Source organism: Phialemonium atrogriseum, assembly GCF_030411735.1.
Source record: "Phialemonium atrogriseum strain 8032-3 unplaced genomic scaffold QBC33scaffold_30, whole genome shotgun sequence".
Classification (NCBI taxonomy): domain Eukaryota; kingdom Fungi; phylum Ascomycota; class Sordariomycetes; order Cephalothecales; family Cephalothecaceae; genus Phialemonium; species Phialemonium atrogriseum.
Window position 1 is genome coordinate 114,505 of NW_026848167.1, and position 27,028 is coordinate 141,532.

Here is a 27,028-nt window from a genome sequence, read left to right on the forward strand (position 1 = left end):
TTGGTGCGAAATGCATAGGTTTCCGGACAGAGGCTAGTATCCATTGCTGTGTTGAAGACTAGCAAGAACGATCAGTCAACCCTCTGGCGTGGGAATTGGAGACAACACACCGCCGAGAACATCGAGCTCCCAATCGTGAAAGTCGCTCCTAGGTGGTTGACGAAAGCTCATGGCTGGTGTTTCCGGCAGGTCATGCCGACACAGAACACAGTACAGCTCGGCGGTTACGCTGAGCTTCGCGACAGGAGGCTGCAGGGGGTCCATGATCCGCAGTTGTGATACAGTCCATTTGGATGGTAAAATATTGATTCCTATAGGACGACTACCCCATTCAGAAATCAATAGCGTGGGGGGCTAAAGGGTAAGGAGTAGAGACACGAGGTTTCCATCATTTCTAGTGTTACTGGTGAGGTGAGGTTTGTATTTCGACATAAACTTGCCAAGTGCATAAATATTTATATAAACGCAATATCCATCATAGTACCTCTCTAGTGGCACTGCCTTTTAAGTGTGCTTACAGCTTCATGCATCTAATAGTATCTTGATACAGGCGGTAGAATACTTATCACTTCTATCAAAAGATTACCACTGCTCTACGGATCCGTACGCGCCGGCAAATTACTGCTGGGTTTGAAGGGTAGCAATCGTACACTTCATTGTATAGCGGCAGAGGGTTTTAGGTTATTGGTATAGATGGCAATACAAGCAACAAGGAGTTTATTGGGTCTCGGATTATCTAGTGACGCGCCTTTTGTAGGATATATCCGTCGTAGTGATAAGCATGTCGACTTGCTTGCGGAGAAAATAGAGCAATGACTTCCTTAAAGCGGCTAAGCATAGCAGCGTTGTAGATTGATCAAATGGCGACCCCTTCCAGGTGGAGAACCTTGGACTTATCGCCCAAGAACCGCGATCGGAATTCGATGATCCCGGTGGCTATGGTCTCAAAATCTCTAATCTTGTTGGCACGGAAGTTCTGGAGGAGCTCCCGGAGGCCCTGGATAAACCGGTTTTTCTGTTCACCCGTGTAGTCGTCGGCCCTGCCCAGCTCGAGGAGAATTTGGTCATCTGGAAGGTAGGGGGGGGGAAGGAGTCAGCGATAATGGGGGGGTTTTGAGATGATAGATTGATATTAGTCAATTGTCGAGACGTATGGGATACTCACCGGGCGCAATAATAGACCTGAAATGCTGGAGCTGGCACGACTCCCCTTGCGGGCACGGCTGGCTGCTGAGATCGTACGGGCAAAGCTCCCTGTTGGGGTCGATTCTGCTACTATAGGTCAATGACTTCAGGCCGCCCGAGACTCTGCTGCGGTACTCGGGGTGGAACCTGTAGGCACGGAAGTACTGCAGGGGGCTCTCATAGGCTCCAAAGCTTGGCTCGGATTTCTGCTCCGACGCGGTCTCAACCTGTCAAGGCGGGATTAGTCATGGTATGACTTTCGCTGGGGGGAAAAATCAACGTTACTTCGCTGGGGATCGCAGTAGCTTCCATCTCCTGAACCGAATCGCGGGGCTGTGCAACGAGGGAGATTTGAGCTAGCAATGGTGAAGTCCCTGTCGTGTTCCTGATTCTCTGGTCATCGGTGTTGTCAGCCGCGGGAGAGTCGGCGGCAGGCGCAGGGCTGAAAGGCGACGATGCGCTCGTCACATGGTCTGCCGAGTCTTGTTCCATCGGTTCCGGCGGTTCGTAAGAGTCGGACTGTATCTCGCCGTCCTCCTGGGGAGTCTCGATCGGAGCAGGCTCGCTCATTACGGTACCCATAGTGGCAGATTCCTGTGTCGGTTCGCTACTTGCGGATGGGGCGGATGGGGCGGATGGGGCGGATGGGGTAGAGAATTCGGTTGTCCCTTGCTCGGGGTTCATCCCGACTTCTGCGGTAGATGGTTGCCGAGGAGCATCAGGCAACGCGATGCCGGGGGAGATGACGCGTTCCGGTGGTTCATTGCCTTCATCGTTAGGCTGGACATCACCCTTATGCTCCTGGTCTCTAAAGGGGTGGGCATTCTCGACCAAGGCCGGAGACTGGCCACGAGTATTCTGGCTCGGAGAAGGCGCAGCCTCCTCCGTGACCGAACCATGGATTGTCGGACCAGTGTTCTCGCCAATGGAGGTAGTTAGCTTGGGCGACAAGTTCGTCTGGACGGCAGGTGACGTTATCCTCGGTGCATTTGAGGCGTCTTCAATAGGCTGCCCGACCCCTTCTCGGGACTCGTCCGGAATCTCCTCGTCAAGCTGGATCAGCTCGTCTGTTAATTTGTTCTTCTCTGCCAAGCCTTCGTCGATCTCCGCCTGCAGCCTTGCTTCCTCCTCTCGAAGCCGTTTCAGCTTATTAATCTTCTCTTGCAAGGTGCCATCGATACGTGGAAGGTCGAGACTTGCGATCCGCCCCCGACGTTCGGCCCGAAACTCATCCCTGAGGCGTGTCTCGGAGGGCTTTGGAAGCTTCGCTGAGCCAGACTCTGAGATTAGCTGTGCCGATGGACCGTCAGACATCTCGACGTCACTCGTGGAAACGACTCTGCTTAAAGGCGGCCTGGGCGTCTCGCCATCTCTTGGTTCTGGTGGCGTGACGGCATCTGCGTTGGGCGTCTGCGAGCCTCCAGAGGCCTTCTTGGCCTTTCGCTTCGCCTCAGCCTCGGCGATCTTCCGCCGCATTTCTTGAATCGCCTTCTCTTTCCGGTCCAACTCGGATACTCGCGGCTTTCCATTCGGGAATGCAGTCGGTGGAGTGCGACTGGGCGGCGCGGGGCTAGAATATTGCCGCTGCGACGCGTCTGTCAAGGGCGGAAAGTCGCGAATCGAAGGCCCTTTGCGAGCTGAGCTGTCGGTGCGTTGAATGACGGCAGAGGGCTCGGTGGGTGAATCATCGTCCATGTCAATGTCCATTTCCTCGTCAGATGCATCGCTGACATCAATAACAAGTGACGAGTCTTCTCGTTCTTGACCGAACGGGCGTTTGAGGGAGCCCACTGTCGATGGGTAATCGACAAAATCCATGGCGACGGGACGCTTACGCTGGTTGATGGACTGCACCGGCTGTTCCGTTGATGAGAGAGTGAGACCTGGGATAGAGCCAGACGCTTGGGGCGTTTGCTCCGGCACGACTTCTTGGGCTAAGGGAGTATTAGAGCTGGGTGATGTGCCAGTTGTCACAGACTGGATAGGGGCAGGGCGGTGGTCTGGTTCTGGCTGGTCTGGTTCTGGCTGTGGAGCAGCAGATGCCGACGCTTCAGCGCTATCGGGCCTCGAGGAAGGCGAAGGCTCTTTGGAATCGGCCTTCTGCGCACGAGCTTCGCGTGACTTTCGCAGAGCCTCCATTTTCTGCTGGAGAAGTAGTTCCTTTTCTTCTCTGGTTTTGGGCTTTCCTGTCGAAGCCGATGTCCCACTCTCCATGGCTGTGGCTGTGGCTGGTGGATCCGGTTGAGTAGGAGCAGTCTTTGCAGCTTTGGCGGCCAGGAGACGAGCAATACGGTCTTTGCGTTCCTCCGATCTATCAGCTGCCTCAGGCTTCGAAGTCTCTGCTGGTTTCTGACCGTGTGCGGCGGCTTGGTCGCCTGCGGATGGGGGTTTAGAAGGCATGGCAGCCTGAGCTTCTGGTTTCGAAGTCGAATCTTGTGCCGGGGCCTGCCGTGATTCAGGTTCCTTGGGCCTGCCAGTCGAGATGTCGAGATGGAGTGCGTCGAACAGCGACTTTATCACCTTCTCATCAAATCCTTCGTCGATGTAGTGTTGGAACTTGACGCCCAATGGCCAAAGCCTAAGAATTGCTTTTTGGGCCTCTTTCTTGGCTTCGTCCAAAGACTTGAAAGCCCACTGGCTCCCGTTTGCTTGATGTGCCGTTTGACTGCGTGGGGATGGCAGGTCTTTGACGGTGTAGCCGTTTGAGTCTAGACCAGCCGCATGCTGTAGCCCAGGTACCTGTTGGCTGTGCTCATTGGCCTTCGGCAAATGTGAATATTGGGCTGGTGGGTGAGCTGTGCATAACAATTAGTGTTACTTCACTTCCCTTGTCGCCGTGTCAAGTGCATACCTTGAGGACTTAGATTTCCGTCATTTGGCGTTCTGTCGCATTGGATCTCTCTTGGGGACAAGTATGGAGAATATGATCCAGACCGTTCGCGACCTTGACATGTTGGTTCCCGGTATTCAAGGTTCGAGATCCTCGGCAACTTACCTGCACCCATGCCATTCTTAGCCGCCCCAGCGACCGGTTCTTCCTCTTCAGTCAAGTAGAATCCAGCTTCAGGTGTGTCAACAACACTAGCACCGCGACTCATGTCCGCATTCGAACCCCCTTGTTGGGGAGGAGCTTGATTTGCACTGCGAGAAGTCGAAACCAGAGCCGGTTCTCTTGGCTCGTAGAGATCCTCGAACTGACCTTCACTCAGCTCGCCCTCTTCCATCTCCTCACTGCCCTGCCTCCCCATTTCGTCTGTATTTGAGATTCGATTTGAAGCTTGGGGTGGGTCATGACGGGTAGGAAACTGCTGTTGGGGTTCTTGAGGGAAGGAATCGGGCATAGGGACGGGCTGCTGGACCGCAAGACCGGGCGCGCCTGCCGAATATGAAGGAGTCTGGGCCTGGCCATGGCCCTGTCCCTGGACCCAGCCACCCAGTCCGGGCGGGTTGTACGCGCTTCCAGAATTAGGGGTTCCCACTATGCCCAGCCCTGGTATCGTGTTCGCATTGTGGTTGAAAGAGTTCTGTGACATTGCGTAGTGCGCGGCTGCTGCGCGAGGATCGGGGGGCGAACCATACACCGGCGGTGTGTAAGCTGCAGGAGATTGATACGGATATGAATAATGGGGAAGGGAGCCATGATACTGGCCATATCCGTGGGGATACTGCGACATGATGAGGGAGGTTGTTCTGTTGGCTGGCGTGGGTTGGAGTTGCCTCAAGTCGAAGGGAGGTCGGGTATCGATATCGATCACGAGCCGAAGCGTTCCACTACCATCATTGGGGTTAGGACGATAGATATAGAACTGAGAGTGCCGGCAATGTTGCCAGAGCCTTCTCCTGGCTGTCTTTGTCTCCCCCAGTTGATTATTAGTAGTTGGAGCTTGTCTTTGAGCTTGGGTGGGTTCCTGTAGTTAAAGAAAGTATTCGCAGGGTGCAGGATTGTAAAATCCCAGTTACGCGTCAAGTCGTCAGATTAAGCCATTATACAGGCATCAGCCAGTATATGAGACTGTCCAACGAGATGAGGAAATGCGGCGTGCGACGGCTGAAGCAATAGATACAGTATCAAATTATCGCCGTCTCTGCTTCAGATCGACATTGGATTGCTGGGTACCTCTGAGGCAAACCGGAGAAATTCAGGAAAACACGCTAGTCTTATTTGAGGTTAGTGTTCACAGGGCACTGACGTGATGCCCCGGCTTTTGTTTACTTTAGCGCCCGTGGTCACAGCAACCGCAACAAAGTCCCAGACATACTCGAAGCGGGAGCCCGAAACACCTTCAAGGGGACTAACTCCCAAACCAACGAACCGAGTTTGGCTCTATTTCATTTAGAAGTGCATTCTGCCCATCTGGTGTCTTACTTTCCTTGGGTTTCCCGGTTTTGACTGTGAGTGCCATCATTGATTGCACTTGTTGTCAGCGGGCGAGACCGCGTCTTACACCTTCGCATTCGTTGGTTCAATGTTTACACGACTGGCCTGCGACGACCACACAGCCAGGAGATAACACATCCTCCCCCGACCCTCCTATGATCTTTCTCCACCCCAACCTCTCCATCGAGTACGCACATGATGTCGTCTGTCCGCAATAACCCCTTCTCGAGAAATGCCTCGGCCTCGCCGGCTCCGAGCAGCGCGGGCAGGCCCAAGTCAGCCATATTTGGATCAACATCATCCCCTCTATTAACAGCTTCCACGCCATCACCACATACTAGGAACCAGTCCCATGCTTCATCAGCGACCGCACTCGCTCAACCAAGTTCGGCAGCATCGCGGCATGTCAGGGGCTACTCGAGAGAGAGCACCCCCACTTCGAATACCTTTGCGCCGTCCTTCATAAAAACGGAAGAAATGCGGAAACCTACAGATATTGTCAGAGGTATCGAGGGCGAGAACGATTTCTCCGGCAAGAGATACGTGTGGCTTAAGGATCCACAGGTGGCATTTGTGAAGGGTTGGGTCGTTGAAGAGCTGGGAGGAAACAGGATACTGGTTCAATGTGACGATGGAACTGTGAGAAAAAACACCCCCCATAAGACATCCAGAGACGCTGGAAATCAACTAACAATATGAATAGCAACGTGAGGTCGACGCCGAGAGCGTTGACAAGGTCAATCCAGCCAAGTTCGACAAGGCGCACGATATGGCGGAACTCACGCACCTCAACGAAGCGTCCGTGGTTCACAATCTGCAGATGAGATACCAGTCAGACCTCATCTACACCTATTCGGGCCTGTTCTTGGTGACAGTAAATCCTTACTGCCCTCTGCCCATCTACACCAACGAGTATGTCAACATGTACAAGAGCCGAAGCCGAGAGGACACAAAACCCCACATCTATGCCATGGCCGACGAGGCATTTCGAAATCTCGTCGACGAGGGCCGGAACCAGAGTATCCTCGTCACTGGCGAGTCTGGCGCAGGGAAGACGGAGAACACCAAAAAGGTCATTCAGTATCTCGCGGCAGTTGCACGCTCCGAGTCGTCAGCGGCGAAGAATAGGGGCCAGCAACAGCCCAACCTGTCGGCCCAGATCCTCCGAGCAAACCCAATTCTCGAGGCTTTTGGAAATGCCCAAACAGTGCGGAATAACAATTCCTCGCGGTTCGGCAAATTCATCCGCATAGAATTCACGCGCAACGGCTCCATCGCCGGGGCTTTCATCGACTGGTATCTTCTCGAGAAGTCGCGGGTTGTGCGGATTAACTCGCACGAGCGGAACTATCATATCTTCTACCAGCTCCTAAAGGGAGCGGATAGGAAGCTGAAGCAAGAGTTCCTCCTAGAGGGCCTCGACGTGGAGGACTTTGCCTATACACGCGACGGACACGATACCATTACCGGAGTCTCGGACCACGAGGAATGGGAATCGCTGACGGAAGCGTTTGGCGTCATGGGCTTCTCGGACAAAGAGCAAGCCTCGATCCTCCGCACCATTGCCGCGGTGCTACACCTGGGCAACATCACAGTAGTGAAGGAGAGCCGATCGGCGGACCAGGCGCGACTCGCGCCGGATGCCAAGGAGGTGGCCGCCAAAGTCTGTAAGCTGCTCGGAGTACCGCTGGAGCCCTTCCTGCGAGGCCTGCTCCACCCCAAGGTGAAGGCAGGGCGGGAATGGGTGGAAAAGGTGCAAACCCCCGAACAAGTCCGCCTGGGCATCAACGCTCTGGCAAAGGGCATCTACGAGAGGGGGTTCGGCGACCTTGTGTCCCGAATCAACCGGCAACTTGATCGCAACGGCATGGGCATGGATGATTCTCACTTCATTGGTGTCCTTGATATCGCTGGTTTCGAGATATTCGAGCAAAACAGCTTTGAGCAGCTGTGCATCAACTACACCAACGAGAAGCTGCAGCAGTTCTTCAACCATCACATGTTCGTCCTGGAGCAAGAAGAATACGCGAGGGAACAGATCGAGTGGAAGTTCATCGACTTTGGGCGGGACCTTCAGCCGACTATCGACTTGATCGAGCTGCCCAACCCCATCGGCATCTTCTCGTGCCTCGACGAAGACTGCGTCATGCCAAAGGCGACCGACAAGAGCTTTACCGAGAAGCTAAACTCGCTATGGGACAAGAAATCTCCAAAGTACCGACCATCTCGCCGCGGCAATGGATTCGTTCTCACGCACTACGCCGCTGCAGTCGAGTATTCCACCGAAGGCTGGCTTGAGAAGAACAAGGACCCCCTGAACGACAACATCACGCGCCTGCTCGCCGCCTCGACGGACAAGCATATGGCGACGCTGTTTGCTGACTGCGCTGAGCAGGACGACGAGGTGTCTGCTGTCCGCAGCAGGGTGAAGAAGGGTCTCTTCCGCACCGTTGCCCAGAGACACAAGGAGCAACTGTCGAGTCTCATGGCCCAGCTCCACTCAACCCACCCTCACTTCGTGCGTTGTATTATTCCCAACCATAAGAAGAGGCCGAAGCAATTCAATAATCTCCTGGTTCTGGATCAGCTGCGCTGCAACGGCGTTCTCGAAGGCATCCGCATCGCCCGGACCGGTTTCCCCAACCGCCTTCCGTTTGCCGAGTTCCGCCAACGGTACGAGGTTCTCTGCCAACACATGCCCAAGGGATACCTAGAGGGGCAGGCTGCGGCGATACTCATGCTCGAGAAGCTCGGCCTTGACAAGGCCCTCTACCGAGTCGGGCTGACCAAGGTCTTCTTCCGCGCCGGAGTCCTAGCCGAGCTGGAGGAGCAGCGCGACGCGCTGATTACCGAGATAATGTCCCGGTTCCAGTCCATGGCCAGGGGCTTCACCCAGCGCAGGATAGCCTTCAAACGACTCTACCGGGCGGAGGCCACGCGGGTGATCCAGCGCAACTTCCATGTGTACTTGGACCTCTGCGAGAATCCGTGGTGGCAACTCGTCATCAAGATGAAGCCTCTCCTGGGTGCCACGCGGACGGCGACCGAAGTCAAGCGGAGAGATGAGATGATCCGGCAGTTGCATGACAAGATGCGGCAAGAAGCCACGGACCGCCAAAGGCTTGAGGACGAGCGGCGGAACTGCCACACCGAAATGATGAGGATTCAGCAGACTCTGGAAAGCGAGCGCGCTCTGGCCCTGGACAAGGAAGAGATCTTCAAGCGTCTCCAGATGCGGGAAGCCGAGCTCGAGGACAAACTGGCCGGAGCTATCGACGACCAGGAGAGGTTGGAAGACCAGTTTGACGGTGTCCTTGAAGCCAAGAGGCGCGCCGAAGAAGACGTCGAGAAGTATCGGGCCCAGCTGGAGCAGGCCGTTGCCTTGATCTCTAGGCTCGAGGAGGAGAAATCCGAGCTTGCAGGCCGGGTCGCCGACCTCGAGAGGGCCATCGACGACATCTCCCAGACCCAGCAGGAGCGGACCGAGCAGGAAACGGCCCTGGAAAGCGAGGTCAAGATGCTCCAAAGCCAACTGTCGCTCAAGGATCGCAAAGTTCGCGACCTAGAGGGCAAGCTGCTGAAGGTCGACCAAGATCTCGAGGTCAAGCTGATGACGACCCAGAAGGAGCTCCAGGCATCCAAGGCAAAGAACCAACAGTTGGGCATGGAGAACCGCGAGGTCCAGCAGCAACTCTCCAAGCTGTCTCAGACTTCGACCGACTACGAGGACCTGGTACGGCAGAAGGAGTCGGAGTTGGCCCTTCTGCGCAACGACAATAAGAAGTACGAGATGGAGCGGCGGAATGTCGAGGATCAAAAGAAGGCTCTCAGCGCCGACAAGGAAAAGGCGGCAGAAAGGCTGCGCGACGTTCAGGCTGAGCTTGTCGCCATGAGATCCCGGCAGTCACAGCTCCTGCGAGAGGCGGAAGACGCCCAGACTCTGCTCCAAGCCAGGCTCTCCGAGGACGCCCAGGCAGACCAGACCCGGCAGCTGCTGGAATCGCAAATCAAAGACCTAAAGGATGACCTTTACAAGACTCAGATGGATCTTAGTAGAGAGCGGCAGTCGCGTGACGATGTCCTTCTGCTCGGAGAGCACAAATATGAGACCTTGCAGGAAGAATATGATCGCCTGAACGAGGCCAAGATTATCATTGAAAAGGAGCTCTACGCGCAGCAGGACACCCTCCGACGGACCATGGAAGCCCGCACCGTTGCCGAGAAGGAGCGCGATGAGGCCCGTCAAGAAATCCGAGGCCTACGGGTAGCAAAATCTGAGGCAGAGGAAGCGCGGCGAGAGGCCGAGATCGCCGGTGAGCGGGCAGCGTCCAAAGTTGCCCTGGACCGGGAAAACAGCCTCAGGAAGGATCTCGACGCGGCGCAGGAGCGGCTGAAATGGTTCGAGGCCGAGTGCACCAAGCTCAACCACCAGGTGGAGGACCTCAACAAGCTTATCGTCTCTTCCGGCGACTTTGGACTCAAAAACGACCAGGCAAAGGAGCGCCTGGAGCGAGAACTCCATACCGTGAAGAGTCGGCTCACGGCGTCGGAGAATGACAACCGCGCCCTTCTCAACAAGCTGCAGCAGAAGGGGCTGGAGATCGCAAGGTCAACCTCGCGGGCAAGCGAGGCGTCCCGTGGTCAGCTCCAGGTCCTTCAAAGAGACAGGGTGAGGCTTGACGAACAGAACAACAAACTCAATAAGCAGCTGGGTGAGGCCCAGTTGACGATTGCCGCCCTCGAAAAGAAGGCGGAGAAGCTGCAGCTGAGCCTCGAAGACCTCAACCACGAGGTTGCCCGCGAGGCCAAGACCAGCCGCAACGCGGAGAAGGCTTCGTCAAACTCACACGCCCAGCTTGCTGAGGCCAACAGGACGATTGAATCGGAACGGCAACTGCGTACTCAGGCCCAGGGCACTGTCCGGACTCTGCAGGCAACGTTGGATTCCCGCGACCAGGAGCTGATGGAGTTGCGGACACAACTGCTGAGGGCGCTGAAGACGGTCGATCCCGAATGCGTCCCCCCTATCCAGGTAGATGGCGGCAACGATAAGATCGATAGCAAGACCTTCGACTTGGTCCGGAAGATCGAAGAGGTGCAACAGAATCTCCGTGTCCAGACAGCGGGGAGGGCCAATGCCGAGGCGCAGCTTGCGGAGCTGAGAGCGTCTAGGAATGACTCCCCAAGTCGCCCGAAACTCGAAGAGATCAGCCTCAACGAAGCCCCCTTCAACGGGTCGCCAACCCGTAAGCGGACGACCAAGCTGAACGGCCGCAACTACTCGAACGCGTCGACTCCCACTCGCCGGTTCGGCAACAACGAACACGACCAGCCCCAGGACTCTATCCGGTCGGACCGGACTGCAGACATCCTCAGCTTCAATAACCGCATGGATCTCAAGACGGAGCTCGAGGAGCTCCAGAACCAGCTGCAACTTGCCGAGATGCAGAACCGCCATCTCCAGAGCCAACTCGAGCGCTCGACGCCCGGACCGGACACGTATCCGGACGATAGCCCATCGCTTCGCCGGGTCCAGAAGCTGGAAAAGGCTAACAGCCGGCTGCATGACATGCTCGACGACTCCGCTAAGAAAGTGTCCGCCTTGGACAGGGCGCTTCGGACGGGCGAGCTGTCGCTACGTGACATTCAAACCAAGTCGCACGAGGAGATACTCGATCTCCTCAACAGCCAAGAAGATTCCCGCCGGTCGCTCCTCCACAGCCACAAGGATGCCGTTTCGGAATTGACCGAAATCAAGGAGCACTACGATAAGCTGAGGCACGATCGGGCAAATCTGGAGGTGGACCTCCGTGATGCCAGGTCTGATCTCCAGGAGATGACGGTCTCGCGAGAGCAGGAAGCCGCAAGCCGCAGCCAACTACTGCAGGAGTTCACCGACCTCCAGATCCGCCTAGACGCGGAGACGTCCAAGTTGGTCGACGTCACGGCAAGCCTCAGCCTCTACAAGAGCAGGGCGGACGAATACTTCAACAAGCTGGAACAGGCCGAGATTGCCGTGCTCAAGGCCAACCGTGCCGAGCAGTTTGCCAAGACCCAGGCCAGGGAGGCCGAAGACACATGCGCGGAGATCATGTCGGAGCGCAAGCGCCTCGACTCGACGATCGAGGATCTCCAGCGCCAGAACCAGAGGCTGGAGGAGAAGGTCGAGGACATGTCGACGGACCTCGAGGCGGCCACGCAGGCCAAGAAGAGGCTGCACCACGAGCTGGAGGATTACCGGAATCAACGGGCCATGGACATTGAAGACAAGGAGTCCAGCATGGAGCAGACGCGCAAGAAGTACCAGGCCGAGTTCGCGACGCTCGCCAAGGAGCTGGATCTCGCGCGCGAGGAGAAGCTGTTCAAGCAGGCCGAGATCACGCGGCTGCGCGACGAGCTCGACGAGCTGCGGTCCAAGTGGGACGACGAGGTGCTCAACAGCTCGACGTGGTCCAAGGAGAAGTCGCGGCTCGAGGCGACGCTCTCGGACGTGGTGTCGTCGCGGGACGAGGCGGTGAACGCGCACAACGAGGCGCAGGGCAAGATCGTCAACCTCCTGTCGCAGGTGCGCGGGCTCCGGGCGGCGGTGGACGAGGCCAGCTCGGAGCGCGACTCGCTCGTGCGCGAGAAGCGCAGCGTCGAGGCGCGCCTGGAGGAGGCCAAGGCCGGGCTCGAGGAGCTGGCGGCGCGCGGGGCCAGCCCGTCGCTGCGCAGCGCGGCCAGCACGGACCGGGAGCTGCTGGAGCTCAAGAGCGGGCTGGCGCAGCACCAGGACATCGCGGCGGCGGCGGTCGAGAAGATGAGGCGCGCCGAGGCGCTGGCCGGCGAGATGCAGAGGGACATGACGGCGGAGAGGGAGGCGAGCGCGGAGCTGCAGAGGCAGAAGGCGGCGCTGGAGAAGGCGCTCAATGAGGCGCAGCTGAGGCTCATTGACCTTGAGACGAAGGGGTACTCGAGTGCCAGCCAGGATATCAAGTTCCTGCACAAGCGGATTCAAGAGGTATGTATCGCGCCAAACCCGAAACAGGGCCGGCGTCCAGCAGCTAACATGGAACCCAAAACAAACAGCTCGAATCCCAGCTCGAGACCCAAGAGACGGAGCGCAGCAAGTCGCAGCGGTCGGTGCGCAACGTGGACCGGGTGGTCAAGGACCTCCAGGGCCAGATCGAGCGGCGCGACAAGCAGAACGCGCAGCTGCAGGACGACGTGGGGCGGATGCGCGACAAGGTGGACAAGCTCCTCGGGGCGATCGAGGAGCTGCAGGCATCCGAGTCGTCGAACCAGCTCTCGGCGCGGCGGGCGGAGAGGGAGCTCAGGGAGGAGAGGGAGAAGGCGCTCAAGCTGGAGAGGGAGCTCGAGGGGTGGAAGTCGCTGCGGATGGAGAAGAAGGGGCTCGCGGCCGGAGGCGGGGGAAGCGTCGCCGGGAGCGTGGCCGGGAGCGTCGTTGGCGCCGGTAGTGTGCGGCGCCCGTGGAGGCTGACGGGCGAGGACGGGGCTGTGGAGGTGCCGAGGCGGAAGAGCAGTATTGGGAGGGCGCCGAGCCTGACGAAGGGGTTCTTGTGAGGGAGCGGAGGGGAGCGGCAGCTGTGGAAAAGGGGAAGTGCGGGCGTGTGTGTGGACGTGGATGTCTGTCTATCCAGATGTCAAGTTAATATGCGGCAGTTGCATGGGCTTGGTCGGTCAGGGGCAAGGGGTTTTCTCTCTGTCTCTGTCTTTTTGTTTTTGCTCTCTTTTGGATCGGCATCGATAGGGGCGTATTGTTCGTTACACGATTTCTAGCTCTGTTTGGTAGTCACGATATCGGAGACGGCTATGGCATGTTAGTGACGAAGGGAATGATCAGATCATTGAGTCAGAGAAAGAGGCGCAAGATAGGCCTCACCAGTGACCGGCGTGGGCATACCTCTGAATAACCTCCACTCAGGTCAGGCTAAGTATGAGGCACCACGATCGTAACCGAGGCCCGGATAAGTGAATGTGCTCCATATAGCTGCAACCATCTAGGTCAATGCTGGCTCGAGGGTGGGACAACCTTGACCGACAGCAGTGCACGTGGCGTAGACGGCTACCGGCGTGAACCTGCCATCTGCGGCTGGCCGATGTCAGGTTGGCAAAGGTCGTGGCCTCTATCGCGCCGTAGTCCCTCCTGGAAGGCCTCACCGAGCCGTCGACGTCAGGATGGCGAGTCAGGGAACACAGGTGTCAGTCTCCTGACTTGTCTGCCCCGTCACGGCGAGGCCGTCATGCCAAGTCCTGCGGGCAGGTCGGTTGCCACGTCGGTGCATGTATCGAAATTACTATCGGGCAGATAAGTGTGCGCCGTGACCGCGCGGGCTGCCGTGTAGGCGAGCCGGGCGTCGTTGTTGGGTACTGCTGGACGGGGCCTCAGCCAGGCCGTCATCGGGGGAAGATGGATGTATGTTCGCCACGAGAGCCTTGCCGTGTCGGTTGCTCGGCCCCGGGTTATATATTGAGGGTGTTCTGCTTCTTATTCCTGTTTGCTGTTCTCATTCTTGTTCCCCAACTTGTCTTGAGTCTTTTGAGGCCGAAACTCGCATATATCATGTCGCATTACACTCAACAGGAAACGAAGAGACACGAGGGGAGATCCCACTCCCGCGGACGCAGCTCCAGGCACTCGTCGGGCTCTTCTAGGTATGTCTTATGCTTAGAGAGATAGATTAGTTGTCGTAACTAACATCCTCTAGGTCGCTTTTCAGCGGGTGCTTCTCGGCTGATGACTCGGACGGCTCGAGCGGCTCGGGGAACCTTAAAGTGTCTCTTGGTATATTCAGCTGGATGTTACTGGGCCTGGGCCTGACTCGACCTCGGCCAAAGGTAAGGCTTTGGGCTTTCTAATCTGACCTCCCTCAATCTATTTTATTGTGCCATGTGCGCGGTCGGTTGACATATCTTTAGGAGTATCGGCGGATGCAGAAGTACGGGGCCGATGCCAAACCTAAGAAGCATCACTCTCACAGACGCGGTGGCAAGGAGAGGCTAGCCCGGAACGAAGCCCCCAGAAATGGCCGGGTGTATGAGTACGAGAGGAGGGAAGGTTCGCGGCAGGCGCATAGAGAACGGAGACAAGTCATAGACAAGTCCATAGCCCCTCATGGGCCACGTCCTGTCCCTCAATACCAGCCGTCCCAGCGGTCTAGGAATGAGCGCCAGGTGTCCCCCGAACAAATCGACGAGGACATGTTGGCCGACTTGCTTCGTCCTGAATGGAAATCGCCGACAACCTCTCCCCTACCGCCCTCATTCACTAGCCGCAGTGGCAGATCTAGTGGTGACCATCGTGGCCATTCTCGTCCCTCGGAGAGGAGATCGCATTCTGAGAATTTGTACCACCTCACCCTAACGTATGTAGAGCTCCCTGATCGATCTCCAAATATAGAGAAGACCTTGTCCCCAAAGCGAACAATGACCACCACTCGCAACGATCAAACTCTCACCAGGTCCCGCTCCAGCGCCGAGTCTCGGGAGCGGCGATCGCCAATAACACCAAGGGACCGGGCTGGGTTAGCACAGCTAGCCGTGCCTCCAACCGAACGGGTCTTCAGGGACTCCCCTCCGCGTACAGACCCCAGACCCACAGGTAGATCACGGTCTCGTGAGCAGCGAACACAAGGCCAGCCCAGCGTCCCGCCGACGAATAGGCCCGTCCACACAACAGCCGAGCCAGCCGGGCCCAGAGCACGACGAGCCCCGCCAGCTGCGGCCACACCAACAAACTCGCACGCAAGTACCCCAGCGTCGCGGGCGACTCCCGGTCAATCTCCCCCCCGCCGAGACCCCAGCCCGGGCCGATCCCCGCCCCGCCGCCGCGACAGGTCTCCTACACGTCGGAGCTATCGGTCTCCGACACCGTTCCCGTCCCGGTCTCACTCAAACAGGCTCAGGACACCGAGTCCCCGACTCCGATCTGGGAGGCATGCCAGCGGGAATGGACACGGCCACGGACACGGCGCCTCGCGCAACCGCAACCGCAACCGCAGCCGCAACCGCGACGACCAGGAGGGGAGCTCCTCTTCCTCCTCCTCCTTTAACTACTTCAGCGAGTCTGTGGGGAGGAGGCGCCGTCGGGACGGGACGGGCGGCGGCGTGCGGTTCCGGTCGCTGTCGCCGGAGTCGCCGCCGCAGGCGTATGATGGGAATGTGGTGGAGGGGGTTGACTATTGGTGCTTGTCTGGGCCGGAGATGGAGACTGAGTTGTTTGGGGGGCCGTTGCCGAGGGGGTAAGGGTGGGAATGTTTGGGGAAAAAGGGGGGGTGGGGGGTGGGGGGTTTGGGGGGTTGGGTGAAGTTGGGTTGGCTTGCTGGTCATGTTTTAGATGCTTTTTGAACGGCGAGGTTTCTTGGATTTGTTTGCGTTGGTTTTGCGGGAGTGCGCCCGGGTTAATTTTGGATGCTCCTTTTTATTGCGTGGATGCTCGACCGATGTGTGGGCAGCTGGGCGAGGTAGGCTACTCCCCTTCCCCTGGAATTATGGTTGCTGACGGTCATTCAGGAATATATGGTCAATCTCTGAGGTGGAAATGAAGCCACTCGATCGGCCATGCGGAATGGAAGAAAAATCCAAGTAAGAAAAGAGAGCTGGAAAGTTTTGGACCTCGATCTCATGATTATGAACAAGATACATGGATTGGCATCTTACCTGTGTGGAGACACTTGATCTCAGGAAAGGGGAACATAATAATTTGAGACACATAGCTAGGTGTTGACATGATGAAACCTATAGACACAAACATAATGATGACAATGAACTCAACGCAGATAAATAACAACCAAACACCATCCACTCCCTGCCGTGAGACTCATCCACCCGAGGACTGCTGCTTACTTTACACATAATACCAAAACTATCAGCTCCGAGACAGAGAACAGCCGACCCTCAGCCAAACCCGGCCGAATGAAAGAAGAAGGACCCGGCATGTCGAGGGGTATCGTACCGCAAAGCAAAGCAAAGCAAACAACTCAGCCCAAGGCCTCCGTCACTCATGACCGCATCGCGCATTAACAAAATTGACCGTGCAATTGCCCTCGATCAGAGACCAAGCGCCTTGATACCAGCATCCAGATCTAGCACATCGTCCGCCCTGAGCGCCCTGCCGCCCCAAACGATCTTCCCCCGACCGTCAACGGCCCAGGCGCCGGCCTGCTGCCACTTATTCCCCATGATCGTAGCGGGGCCATCGAGGTCGGAGCCAACCACGCCGGCGCCGTTGCCCGCGATGAGTACGACGCCGCCGCCGCCCTTGGCACCGCCGCTGTCGTCGTCGTCGTCGAGGGCGCTCTGGCCGCGGCCGCGGGTCCCCGTGCGCTGGATGGCGCCGGCGACGGTGCCGGCCAGCCAGCCCTTCTCGCGCCAGGCCTGGGCCTGGGTCTGGGGGTTGAGCACGGACCAGACGGAGCCGAGGCCGAGCCCCCAGGCGGCGTAGACGGCGCGGTCCTCGTCGACGACGACGTGAACGTTCCAGGCGCCGCCGACGAGGTCGACCCACTTGCGCGTCGCGGCCGCCGACGAGTGCGAGACCGCGATGCAGGTTAGCGTGTTGGCGTGCCGGTTGGCGAGGGTGCGGAGGGCGAGGAAGGTCTTTTGCGCGACTGGTTACGGCAGGAGGGGCTGGTTAATCTCGGTTGTTCTTGAGGGTCTTTTTTTTTTTTGTCTTTTTTTGTCTTTTTTTGGCTCTGCCTTCTCTCTCGGGGAGGGGAAACTCACAGGCACAGCCAACGCATCTGAGAAAGACAACCATCACTGCCTTGCCGCCGCCGAAGGTGAGCTTGCGGTCGCGATCCAGAGGTGCCGGGTCGCCGACCTTGGGGGACTCGGCGACGGGGACTGGTGGCGGCGGCGGCGAGAGCCATGGCTGGACGGTGAGGGGCAGCGACTTGACCGACATCCAAGCTGGCCACTTCGACGACGGGTCGTCCTCTTCGTCGAGCCCGGGCACCGTTCCGGGAGGGGCATTCTTGTTCAGCTTTTTGGGCTTGGGCTTCGGCTCCGGCTCTGCGGGAGCAAAGTTGAAAGCATCGCTGGACAGGCCAATCTTCTTGAGTGCGATCTTGGTTGTGAGGCTCGAGAACATCTTTGTGGAGTTACCGCCGTGTTAATTCGAGAGTAGGGAATGGGTCAATGACGGAGCTTGGGATGCGCTGGGGATGTAATGAGAGCTGAATGCGATTGAGATATACAGAATCTATCTACGGGGAACGCGAGGGAAACGGGCAGTTAAAGAAGGAGGCGGGGGGATGATCACTGATCACAAAGCGCAAACACTCGGAAACAAACGAAACATCGGCGACTCATCGTGCGAGGCTGGCTTGGGAATAGTACTCGGTTTCTTGACACGAAGGGTGTCGCAGCCCAGACCCCTGACACTGACCCCTCGATCCCCCCGCGAGGCTGAAAGGAGGTCAGTCCGAGCTAGGGGCTGCCCCTGAATAACATTGAGCGCCACCTCTTCTCTGATTTGCCAGTTGAATTGCGGGGTGATGAGTCAGAGGAAAATCCGTCCAGCCTGGCCTTGGCGGATGGCCTGGAAGGCACGGCCCCAAGATGGCAGCTCAACGTTTTAGTATGGATCAAGATACAGCATTGCCAAGGAAAGGAAAAACCAGGTCGACAGTAATTACCTTGGTGTATCAGACCGCCACCGGAATTACGCGACAGAAGCTTCTTATAAGAAAAAAAAAAAAGGTGTCATCGCTGTTCTTCGAGTAAGCCCCCTCGGTATGGCATTGGCCTTGCGGATAAGAATAAAAGACGGGGAAATGGTATACATTTGTGAAGGTACGTATTCCAGGCAATTTCCTGGCATGCACTTCCCTTTGGGGACAAAGTCCAGTGTTGCTGTCACACGAGGCCGGAAGCCAGGATAGGAAAGCCGAGTTGAGATAGGCTATTTGGATGAATCTGGGGGCGTAAATGGTGTTTGCGGGAGCAGCAGGGGAAGCTATATAAAGAACCTTCTATGGATTGGTGGAAGCTGTGGAGTATGCAATATGCGGACCTCTAGCGCAAGGATCGTGGCCATGGATTGTAGTAATGTCGGGAGCTTGCGCATGTACGCCGGGCCAGAGGCGGAATACCACTACTTGTCAGTCGGGCTCAATCTTGCCAGGAGGGGGATGTGAGCAAGATTTCCATGCGGGTTGGGGCCCTTCTTGGAACATTGAACAAGTGTCCGCTGGAGTGGCTACACAGGGCGCTTGGTGGGTTACATTGCAGCGATCCTCTTCTGTTTTGCAGCTCCACGATCGGATGAGCAGCATCAGATTCCCCCATTTCTGCTCGTCGAGTATGGCAGGGGTGAGCTGTGCCAAGGCATGTCGTTCCTCCGTTGAGGAACGGGCATAGGGTATAGGGTACCACAGATGATAGCCATGCTCAGAGAAATAGGCAGTTTGTCTTGACTGTCTCCCTGTCTCTCTGTCTCTAGCTCGTAATCACTGGAGCAAACCAGCTGGTGCGAAGGCCGGATATGATGGAGGCGGCGACACGACCTCTCGTACTTGAGAGCACCCGGTGATTGGCGTTTACTTGGTTTGGGCTCCGGGCATGTTTCACATGCAGCCAGCACAGGTTGCTCGCTCAGCCTTACCTCCCACCGGTGTGGAAGACGGAAGTGGGTAATGATACTGGCGAGCAAGCAATCCAGCTCAGGGGGGAATTGTTGGATTGATATTATTTCTTTTCTTTGAGAATATTACTAATACCCCTCCCAAGAAATAAAAGAGACCCCAAGACCGACCGATATGATAAAGATCTGATTGATTCTCCTCGTCGCTTTCAGTCTTCACTCTTCCCAGCTTCCTGCTTTGCCTTAGCTGTACTACCTGCCTCAACAGAGATGCAGGTCAAGCCCGTCAGAAACCCCGAGAACCTGAACAGTTTTGAGGGGCGACGGGCCTTAAATTGGAGGAGCAAGTGGAGTGAGAGAGCCAATTGATACTGTACAGGCGGCCGGCTAGAGCCTAGACCAAAGGCAGGTAGCTCAGGCAGGTAGGTAGGTACCTAGCTGCCAATAGTATCCATAGGCAGTTCTAGCAGTAAGCACACAATATTCCCATGGCAGGTTTGGCTCGCAGCCTCCCCAAATTTGGTGGATTAAGTAGGAAATCATGGAGATGCCTATGGATTGGCAACGTGAAGAGATACAGATCGTTCCAAGGAGGAATAAACGAAAGACAAAGCAACCTGAGAATCAGTGATTCTTAGCCTCCGTGCCTAGGTTGGTTTAGCACCCCACCTCTTGTCCAAATAAAAGATCGACACCTACAGTCTAGACCTATTTAGGCAAGGCCAGTCTTCTTCCGGATTAATAAACACAAAGGACCTGCGACAGAGTGCAGAGTAGATACAGTACAAATACAGGTATTTGCTCAATGAGATACCGCGATTCAAGACTTGGAATTCCTGTGTATTGCTTACAGTAGAGGTGCTAGTGCTAGTACGCGGGATTTTCCTCCCCCCACTTTGGTGCAGTTAGCGGCCCTTTCAATATGCGTATACCCTGAGTGAGCACAGTGCATCTTGGAGAGAGGCGTCAAATAATGCAGGTGTTGATATACCAGCTGCCAGTGGTTCTTACCCTTTTCAGACCACATTAAAGTGCTAGGCTGAATATTGGCTGTCTGTTGACTTAACCTCCACTCAACTCCACTTCACTGCTTCCCCATTTCGCAGTCGCCGACTTGCCGTCAACCTCACCACACTTCCAAGCCAAGTCCAAGACCAAACATTCATCCCCCTTTTGCCCATACACGCTGCTGGTCAAGGAGTCACTGTGTCCTTCTGCTGTGTCTAGAGCACTTATTTCGCGTCACTGCCACCTTCGTTGTATACTTGTCACGTCTGTTGCTCATCTTTCATTTTTTTTTTTTTTTGCCCCGATAACCTTGCAAAGACCGCTGGCTCCTTAACTCCGCCTGTACTTTCCCCCATGCTCGCGACTTCTCAGAAACCTGTCAGTCGGTTGTTCAGACCTGTTACCTCGGAATCTCAGCAATAATCGACACGGCCGCGACCAGGTTCGAATCACCTGTGCCCTGTGCTTCGTTCAATCGACAGTCTTCAAGGCATTCTGGTTGCTTATTTACCGCCGCCGACAGGGACCTTGGCTAGGAGAGACATAAGGGGCATTAGGACATAAAGAAGCCAAAACCTCCTCCGGCACAGTACCTACCACACGACCACACGACATCTCGACCTCCCTCGCTGCAAAGTCGCCGTCCCTCCATTTTCACCGCTCCAGTGCCACTGCCACTACCTTAATGGACAGCCCGCCGACGACGGCTGAATCTCCACATCGCTATCAATCGAGCCCCTGGTCGGGAGCCCCTTCCAATTCAGGAACTTCTCGAGCAGATCTTGCCTCTCAGCCAGAGGCTTCACCACAAGTCTCGGGCCACTTAGATCTTCTACCCATATTGTTCCCTCAGCAATCGTCATTGTACCAGGCCCAGCTCCTCCATTACAATAAGCTGATCTGGCCCGGCCGAGGAGGTGGTGGACCGCAAACCCAACCACTCCCTCCTGCCCTTTCCTCTCCCCGATCCCAAACCGTGGCTCGCTCAAGATCGTCATCCAAGGTGTCGAATAACCACAATTCGCACTCGAAACCTGGCACGCAAAACTGCCATGGGAATAGATCAGCAGGGAACCCTGACACCGCCGATCGCGCGCTTATAACCCCGGGGAAAGAGATGGCTTCCAAGATGTCTGGGAAGAAACGCGGCGACGCCGCCAGTGCCGCTAACCCCTCAAATCCGCAGAACTCGCAACATCCGCTCCCAACCCGGCCGGCTGCTCAAACGGTCCCCGGTGTCGTAAGCACCTCTGCTCAGTCGAGTTCTGTCCCCTCTACACCTCACCAGTATGCACGAAAGTTCTCCTTCGAATCGCGCGAACCATCGCCTGGCGCCATCCAGAACCATTCCCCGAGGTCTGCTTACTCGGAAACAAATAGCACTCTGCCTTCGCTTCGACCCCTGCCGCCCCGTTTTGGAGGTTGTCGGTTTGAGACTGCGCCGGCGTACTCTCGAAGGCGGATGAACTACAGTCTGGGTAGCGATAAGCTGGAAAGAGTAGACCTGGGGACGGTCAAGGCCAAGCTTTCGGAAGACGAGGAACGGAAACTTACCACCGACATGCGCGAGTTATACGACCGGCTCCTACCCACGAGGGACATTGAGAAGAACAGGCAGAAGCTGGTGCTGAAACTGGAGAAGCTCTTCAACAGCGAATGGCCGGGCCATGACATTCGGGTGCATTTGTTTGGGTCCTCTGGGAACATGCTCTGCTCGGATGACTCGGACGGTTCGTGACAAAGGGCGCCAACTTGATAGCTCTAAGGTGCTGACTGTTAGCAGTGGACATTTGCATTACGACTGAGTGGAAGGAGTTGGAGGGCGTCTGCATGATTGCTGAGCTTCTTGCAAAACGTAATTCCGCCCAATCCATGAATCTGGGTAGAATCAGTCTCACTGACACTAACACCGGACAGATGGTATGGAGAAGGTGGTTTGCGTCTCCTCGGCCAAAGTGCCCATTGTCAAGATATGGGATCCGGAGCTGGGCTTGGCTTGCGACATGAACGTCAACAACACCCTGGCTCTTGAGAATACCCGCATGGTCCGGACATACGTTGAGTTGGACGACCGAGTGCGGCCCCTGGCAATGATCATCAAGTACTGGACCCGCAAGCGGATAGTTAACGATGCCGGCAAGTCGCTCCCTCGATGTAGTTGTGTCCCCGCCTGCCCCCGCCCCACGCTAACCTCCCCCCCAGCTTTTGGAGGGACTCTCAGTTCCTATACCTGGATTTGCATGATCATCGCCTTCCTCCAGCTGCGAGATATTCCAGTTCTCCCTGCGCTCCACCAGCAACGTCACAAGTTGACAAATAAAGACGGCTGCAAGAGTGCCTTTGCAGATGATCTGGACAAGCTACGAGGGTTCGGGCGCAAGAACAAGGATAGTCTGGGCGACCTTTTGTTCCACTTCTTCAGGTTCTATGCCCACGAATTCGACTACGATAAGTTCGCTTTGTCGATCAGGTTGGGGAAGCTGGTAACAAAAACGGAGAAGAAGTGGCATTTGGCACTGAACAACTGCCTATGTGTCGAGGAACCATTCAACATTGTCCGCAACCTCGGCAATACGGCCGACGATACATCCTTCCGAGGACTGCATCTCGAGCTCCGCCGAGCCTTTGACCTGATTGCTGAGGGAAAGCTGGAAGAGTGCTGCGAGCAATACGTATTTCCCAAGGAAGAAGAGAGGATATGGCAGAAACCAGCTGCCGCCCCGAGACCCATACTTGTTAGGAGCTCTTCGCAACAGCACTCGAACAGAGGTGGCCGTGGTGGTTACAGGGGAGGCGGCAGGCAGTTCCACCGAGGTGGCAACAACAACCGGCGAGCGTCATCGAGTGTGGCATATGAAACGAATCCCTCCTTTGTGCAGTCTGGCGTGCAAGCCGCGACCATGACTCCTCAGGAGGCACAGTTTCTCTGGTACCAGGCTCAGCAGCAAGCTCTCCACCAGGACATTTTTGGTACGGCCTTGAATGCGCTGCAGGCTCAGGAGAGCAATCTACGACTGCACCTCTACTCGCAGCAACAGGCACTGCAACAACACCAGGCACTGGCACACGCCCAGAGGATGCAGGGTGGGCCGACTCAATCAACAGACAGGCCACGGACGAACTCATTTGACAACCCGCCACTAAGTGCTCCGCTTCGGGGGGATATCCAGTATATGTATTCGTACGCGGTCCAGCAGAACCCGTACTATATTCACCCTGGGTTTACGACGTATCCCTCATCACCTTCGGCAACAGCCTCCAGCACTGTACCGGAATTCAGGAGGAGCCTGCACAGATCGAATGCCACGACCGACTCCGGGACGTCGACAGGCAGCGGATCGCTTAGGTCGCAATCCCAGCCAGCCTCTCGGTCATCAATGCCAACATCGCAGCCACTCCAAAGTTACCCCACACCGACTCAGCCTCCAGCTGCAGTTCCCACTTTCCCATCTCGACAAATCAATGGCGTACCGATACCGAGCTTCATACCTGATGAGGCAAACGACTCGGAATTTGACGACTCGCCAGCAAAGCCTATCTCCGACTCGCCTCCTGAAGACGAAGGTCCACGCTATGTCGGGTACTACGTGAACGAGACCTCCAGTCCGGGGCAGAAAGCTAATGGCAATGCCATGGGAATTCCGACTTTTGGAGACCTCGGCCAGAGCAGTCAGGGGGGCCGCCGGCGACTGTCAACAGATCAACTGCCCCAGTCGATCCTGGACCGAAGGATGAAGAGGACCTCCAGGTCTCCTTCCCCTCTTGGCCATTTTCGGGCATTCTCTGTCGGCACTCACTCGGCACCACTTGCTTCAACCCCGTTCACACCGTCTGGGAGCAAGCTTTCTGCAACCCGCAGCCCATTGATCGTGAACGGAACCGGCACTGGAGCGAAGCCTGGTGTTGGATCTGGATCTGGATACGGTCGCCAGCCCCTGGCAGGCGACATCACAGGGTCTGAGGACTCCAGCTATGATAACCCGCTGCGTATCAACCAGCCAGCCAGGCTACCTGACTCTTGGACCGGCCAACTAGCTCAACCCCAGGCGCCGTCTGACTCGAGCACAACCCCGAAGGATCGACCTGTCGTAGTTAATGGCTCGACATCAACTTATTCTCCAACAGCTGCACAAATCTTTTCCGAGGCGCAACTCTATGGCCACCACATGGCGATGAGCGGGTTGAATGCCCCGTATTACCTGCCTATGGCTCCAGAAGGCCTGAATGACCTGTCAAAGCTCCCACCAAGCAGTCGGTTACGGACTACTTCCCGCCAGCAGCAGAGCGGTATTGCCCCTCTGGATCTTGCCACTGGCGAATTTTCCAACCACCTTTCTCCAGTCTACGAGAATCGCACTTCGCCCCCAGCACTGATGCGCAAGCCTGAAACTCCCTCGCGAACCGATAAAGTGCCTGCCACTACAAAGTCATCTGTTTTGAAGGACAGTCGCCTAGACCTCCCGTCTCGCCCAGCTCAGAAGAGCCCACCTACCAAACAGCTATCACCAATGAATGGGCCTATTTCGAAACAGGAAATCATGGGGAATGCTTCAATGTCCAACCCGCGTGTCAACGGGATCTCGAGAGATCACGGTCACATGCGTAACTCCAAGAGTGAGAGTGAGAATCCTGCTGGCTGGCAGAAGCCGAAGAACAGGAAGAGGGGAATTGCCGATTTGAAGAGTGCAGCAAATGGTTTCCTGCACAGCGAGCAGCTACCTAAGAATGATGCTGATCGGAAGGGCGGTTGAATGGTACCAGCTACCCTTGGTTCCAAACCTGCCATTGTGCTTTTCAGGGGCTTCATTCGGCCTTTCGGGGACAGCACAATCATGGACAGTTTCTTGGATACCCTGGGCCTTTTGGCAGTCAGGGTCTAGCCTGGCCTGGGAAAGTCGATGCTGTGCTTCATTGGACACACGTCCTTGTGTTCAGGATCCTTGCCCTTCCCCGAACAGAGCACGAGGTGGTGGTTGTTGGCAGACGAACAGCCTGGCCAATCAATGCCCTCGAAAAAAAACCACAGTCCCAAAGCATTTTCCTCTGGGACTCCCCGCCAGGGGCGAGTAATGTTCTGCACTGATGATACGATCTCGACGGTGGATGAATGGAGCAAACCAGTCCCTCGTCGCTGGTGACGACACGGGGGTTGATTTTCCGGTTGGCTGGGCCTCGGTCTCGCGACTCCTGTTCACTGTCGGTTCTTGGGTTCGACGCAAAGTGATGGTACGTTTTTCTTTCAGCAGGTTTTGCACATTATGAGTTATAGACCGAGTTCATCATCTCCAAGGAGTCGGAGACAAAGACGGAGAGGACATACCCCAAAAAAGGACAGAGAGAGGGCAGAATGGTAGATCTGCGTCTGACGGATTCTGCGAGAGAGTTTTCCAGCCTCTTATTTGAGGCTTTGTGGAGCCTGCTTTTGGGTTGCTGTGGATGAGTTCACACGGCTTGGGTTTAGCTGGCCAGCAATCGCACGAGGGGGTGATTCATCCTCAGGGCAGCTACTCTCGGCCCTCCTTTTATTTATTTATTTATTTTTCCTTTTGTTTCCCCCCCTGTCATGATATGTCAGCTTAGTCGCGTTTGGGGTTTCTCGTGTTCTGGTATACTGTGGCCTAGGACTGCATGCATCTGCGCATTTACAAAGGGAGCGTCACTCTAAAGGAACAGGCGATTGCTTAAGGGTGCAAAAGGATCTTGTTTTCCCTCAGCTATTCTTTTTTTTAAAACTTTTTTTCATTGCAAAGAATCACTCAGAGATATCAATCATGGAATCCAGAAAGGGAAAGGAAAGGATGGGGGTGGGGGCTTGTCTGTTTGTTCTTTATTAGGTCATATCCTCCAAGAGTTCGAACCAGGTTCTTTTCTTTCCACCACTTGGAGTATCGCGCGGGATGAGTGTCATGGACAGGACAGTGACAATGGTGGTGACGACGGTGACGGTGGCGATGACTCAACTTTTGTGGTGCTTTGCCATATGTGGCTCATTCAACAGCACGCCTGGCATAACACTGGTTCAATGGTCCTCTCGATTTCAATCCACGAAGCACACAAGGTGCAGAGGTTGCGTGAGATATGGCTCCGTAATCTCCACATTTTGTTCGCATCTCGGAGGGCAGCATTACCTGAGGTCATGGCGATGTTGCCTGACAGGATACATTAGGAGATGGGCAGGCACTGAGGCTGGGAAAGACAAAGCTCTGGGGCGGAGGATGAGAGAGTGGTTTCTGGTCAGATACTATAATATAGACAACAGGGAATCAACACAGTGGAGGGAGAGAAGAGGTTGGGCTGTAAGGAGATACATCATACAGGGGCGAGAATTCAATGAAATAAAATCAAAATGCGTGTCGGCCTGGTCAACCACGTGCTGTGACCGAGTTTAAACCAGGCAAATAAATCCCACAAAAATTGAAGCAGTTCCAAAAGTGCCAGCACGAGCCACTCGGCACCTCGCAAAGTGTATGTATCCCTTCCCGTCAGGATGGGACTAGAGAGACGGGACTAGAACCCGCAGAAAAAGGGGAAGTTGTAGCTCGGCGGGACTTTCGTGTACCGCCGATCTTAACCTGTCATCAGGCCTCCCGTCTTAGCTCCGTATGATGGCACGGACCACGCTGCAGGTGCCTTGCGGTGAGCACCTATTCAAGGGTTGAGCGGGGGATGGCAGGGCATGGGTCTGGGGTTGACCTCGTGTTCTGGGGGGCAGGTAAGGCGCAATGCAAGGCAGCCATTGCTGTGAGCTGTGATGGCGCATCTGTAGACCCCTGCCCGTATGCATGCATGCTCGCACCTCAGCTGGTGTTATGCCCTCCCGGTTCCTATCTATCTACCTTTTTTTGCAATCCCATCTACCAACTCATTCTTCA

General features: G+C 56.0%; 6 protein-coding genes across 6 annotated transcripts; 4 read left to right on the plus strand and 2 right to left on the minus strand.

The window, feature by feature from the left end:
- Positions 1 to 672: 672 nt before the first annotated feature.
- Positions 673 to 5,289, minus strand: QBC33DRAFT_549306 (uncharacterized protein). Its single transcript, XM_060428958.1, has 5 exons — positions 4,181 to 5,289; positions 4,037 to 4,129; positions 1,471 to 3,980; positions 1,166 to 1,412; positions 673 to 1,068 (listed from the first exon to the last, which is right to left on the minus strand). The coding sequence occupies exons 1-5, from the start codon at positions 4,857 to 4,859 to the stop codon at positions 857 to 859; spliced, it is 3,741 nt and encodes a 1,246-aa protein (XP_060279770.1). The 5' UTR covers positions 4,860 to 5,289; the 3' UTR covers positions 673 to 856.
- A 144-nt stretch (positions 5,290 to 5,433) lies between these two features.
- QBC33DRAFT_573257 (myosin-11) lies at positions 5,434 to 13,420 on the plus strand. Its single transcript, XM_060430696.1, has 3 exons — positions 5,434 to 6,202; positions 6,267 to 12,563; positions 12,632 to 13,420. The coding sequence occupies exons 1-3, from the start codon at positions 5,759 to 5,761 to the stop codon at positions 13,124 to 13,126; spliced, it is 7,236 nt and encodes a 2,411-aa protein (XP_060279771.1). The 5' UTR covers positions 5,434 to 5,758; the 3' UTR covers positions 13,127 to 13,420.
- Positions 13,421 to 14,126: 706 nt separating this feature from the next.
- On the plus strand, positions 14,127 to 15,349 carry QBC33DRAFT_598086 (uncharacterized protein; the record flags this gene model as incomplete). The annotated part of the gene is made up of 4 exons (XM_060431953.1): positions 14,127 to 14,218; positions 14,272 to 14,401; positions 14,483 to 14,928; positions 14,964 to 15,349. The coding sequence occupies 4 exons, from the start codon at positions 14,127 to 14,129 to the stop codon at positions 15,166 to 15,168; spliced, it is 873 nt and encodes a 290-aa protein (XP_060279772.1). The 3' UTR covers positions 15,169 to 15,349.
- Positions 15,350 to 16,421: 1,072 nt separating this feature from the next.
- Positions 16,422 to 17,889, minus strand: QBC33DRAFT_598091 (uncharacterized protein). The gene is made up of 2 exons (XM_060431954.1): positions 17,288 to 17,889; positions 16,422 to 17,172 (listed from the first exon to the last, which is right to left on the minus strand). The coding sequence occupies exons 1-2, from the start codon at positions 17,652 to 17,654 to the stop codon at positions 16,613 to 16,615; spliced, it is 927 nt and encodes a 308-aa protein (XP_060279773.1). The 5' UTR covers positions 17,655 to 17,889; the 3' UTR covers positions 16,422 to 16,612.
- Positions 17,890 to 20,841: 2,952 nt separating this feature from the next.
- QBC33DRAFT_580959 (uncharacterized protein) lies at positions 20,842 to 24,907 on the plus strand (the record flags this gene model as incomplete). The annotated part of the gene is made up of 4 exons (XM_060431235.1): positions 20,842 to 21,886; positions 21,940 to 22,011; positions 22,074 to 22,292; positions 22,359 to 24,907. 4 exons carry the CDS (start codon positions 20,842 to 20,844, stop codon positions 24,905 to 24,907), a joined length of 3,885 nt encoding a protein of 1,294 aa, XP_060279774.1.
- Positions 24,908 to 26,101: 1,194 nt separating this feature from the next.
- Positions 26,102 to 26,829, plus strand: QBC33DRAFT_549324 (uncharacterized protein). Its single transcript, XM_060428959.1, has one exon. The coding sequence runs from the start codon at positions 26,108 to 26,110 to the stop codon at positions 26,543 to 26,545; it is 438 nt and encodes a 145-aa protein (XP_060279775.1). The 5' UTR covers positions 26,102 to 26,107; the 3' UTR covers positions 26,546 to 26,829.
- Positions 26,830 to 27,028: the final 199 nt, after the last annotated feature.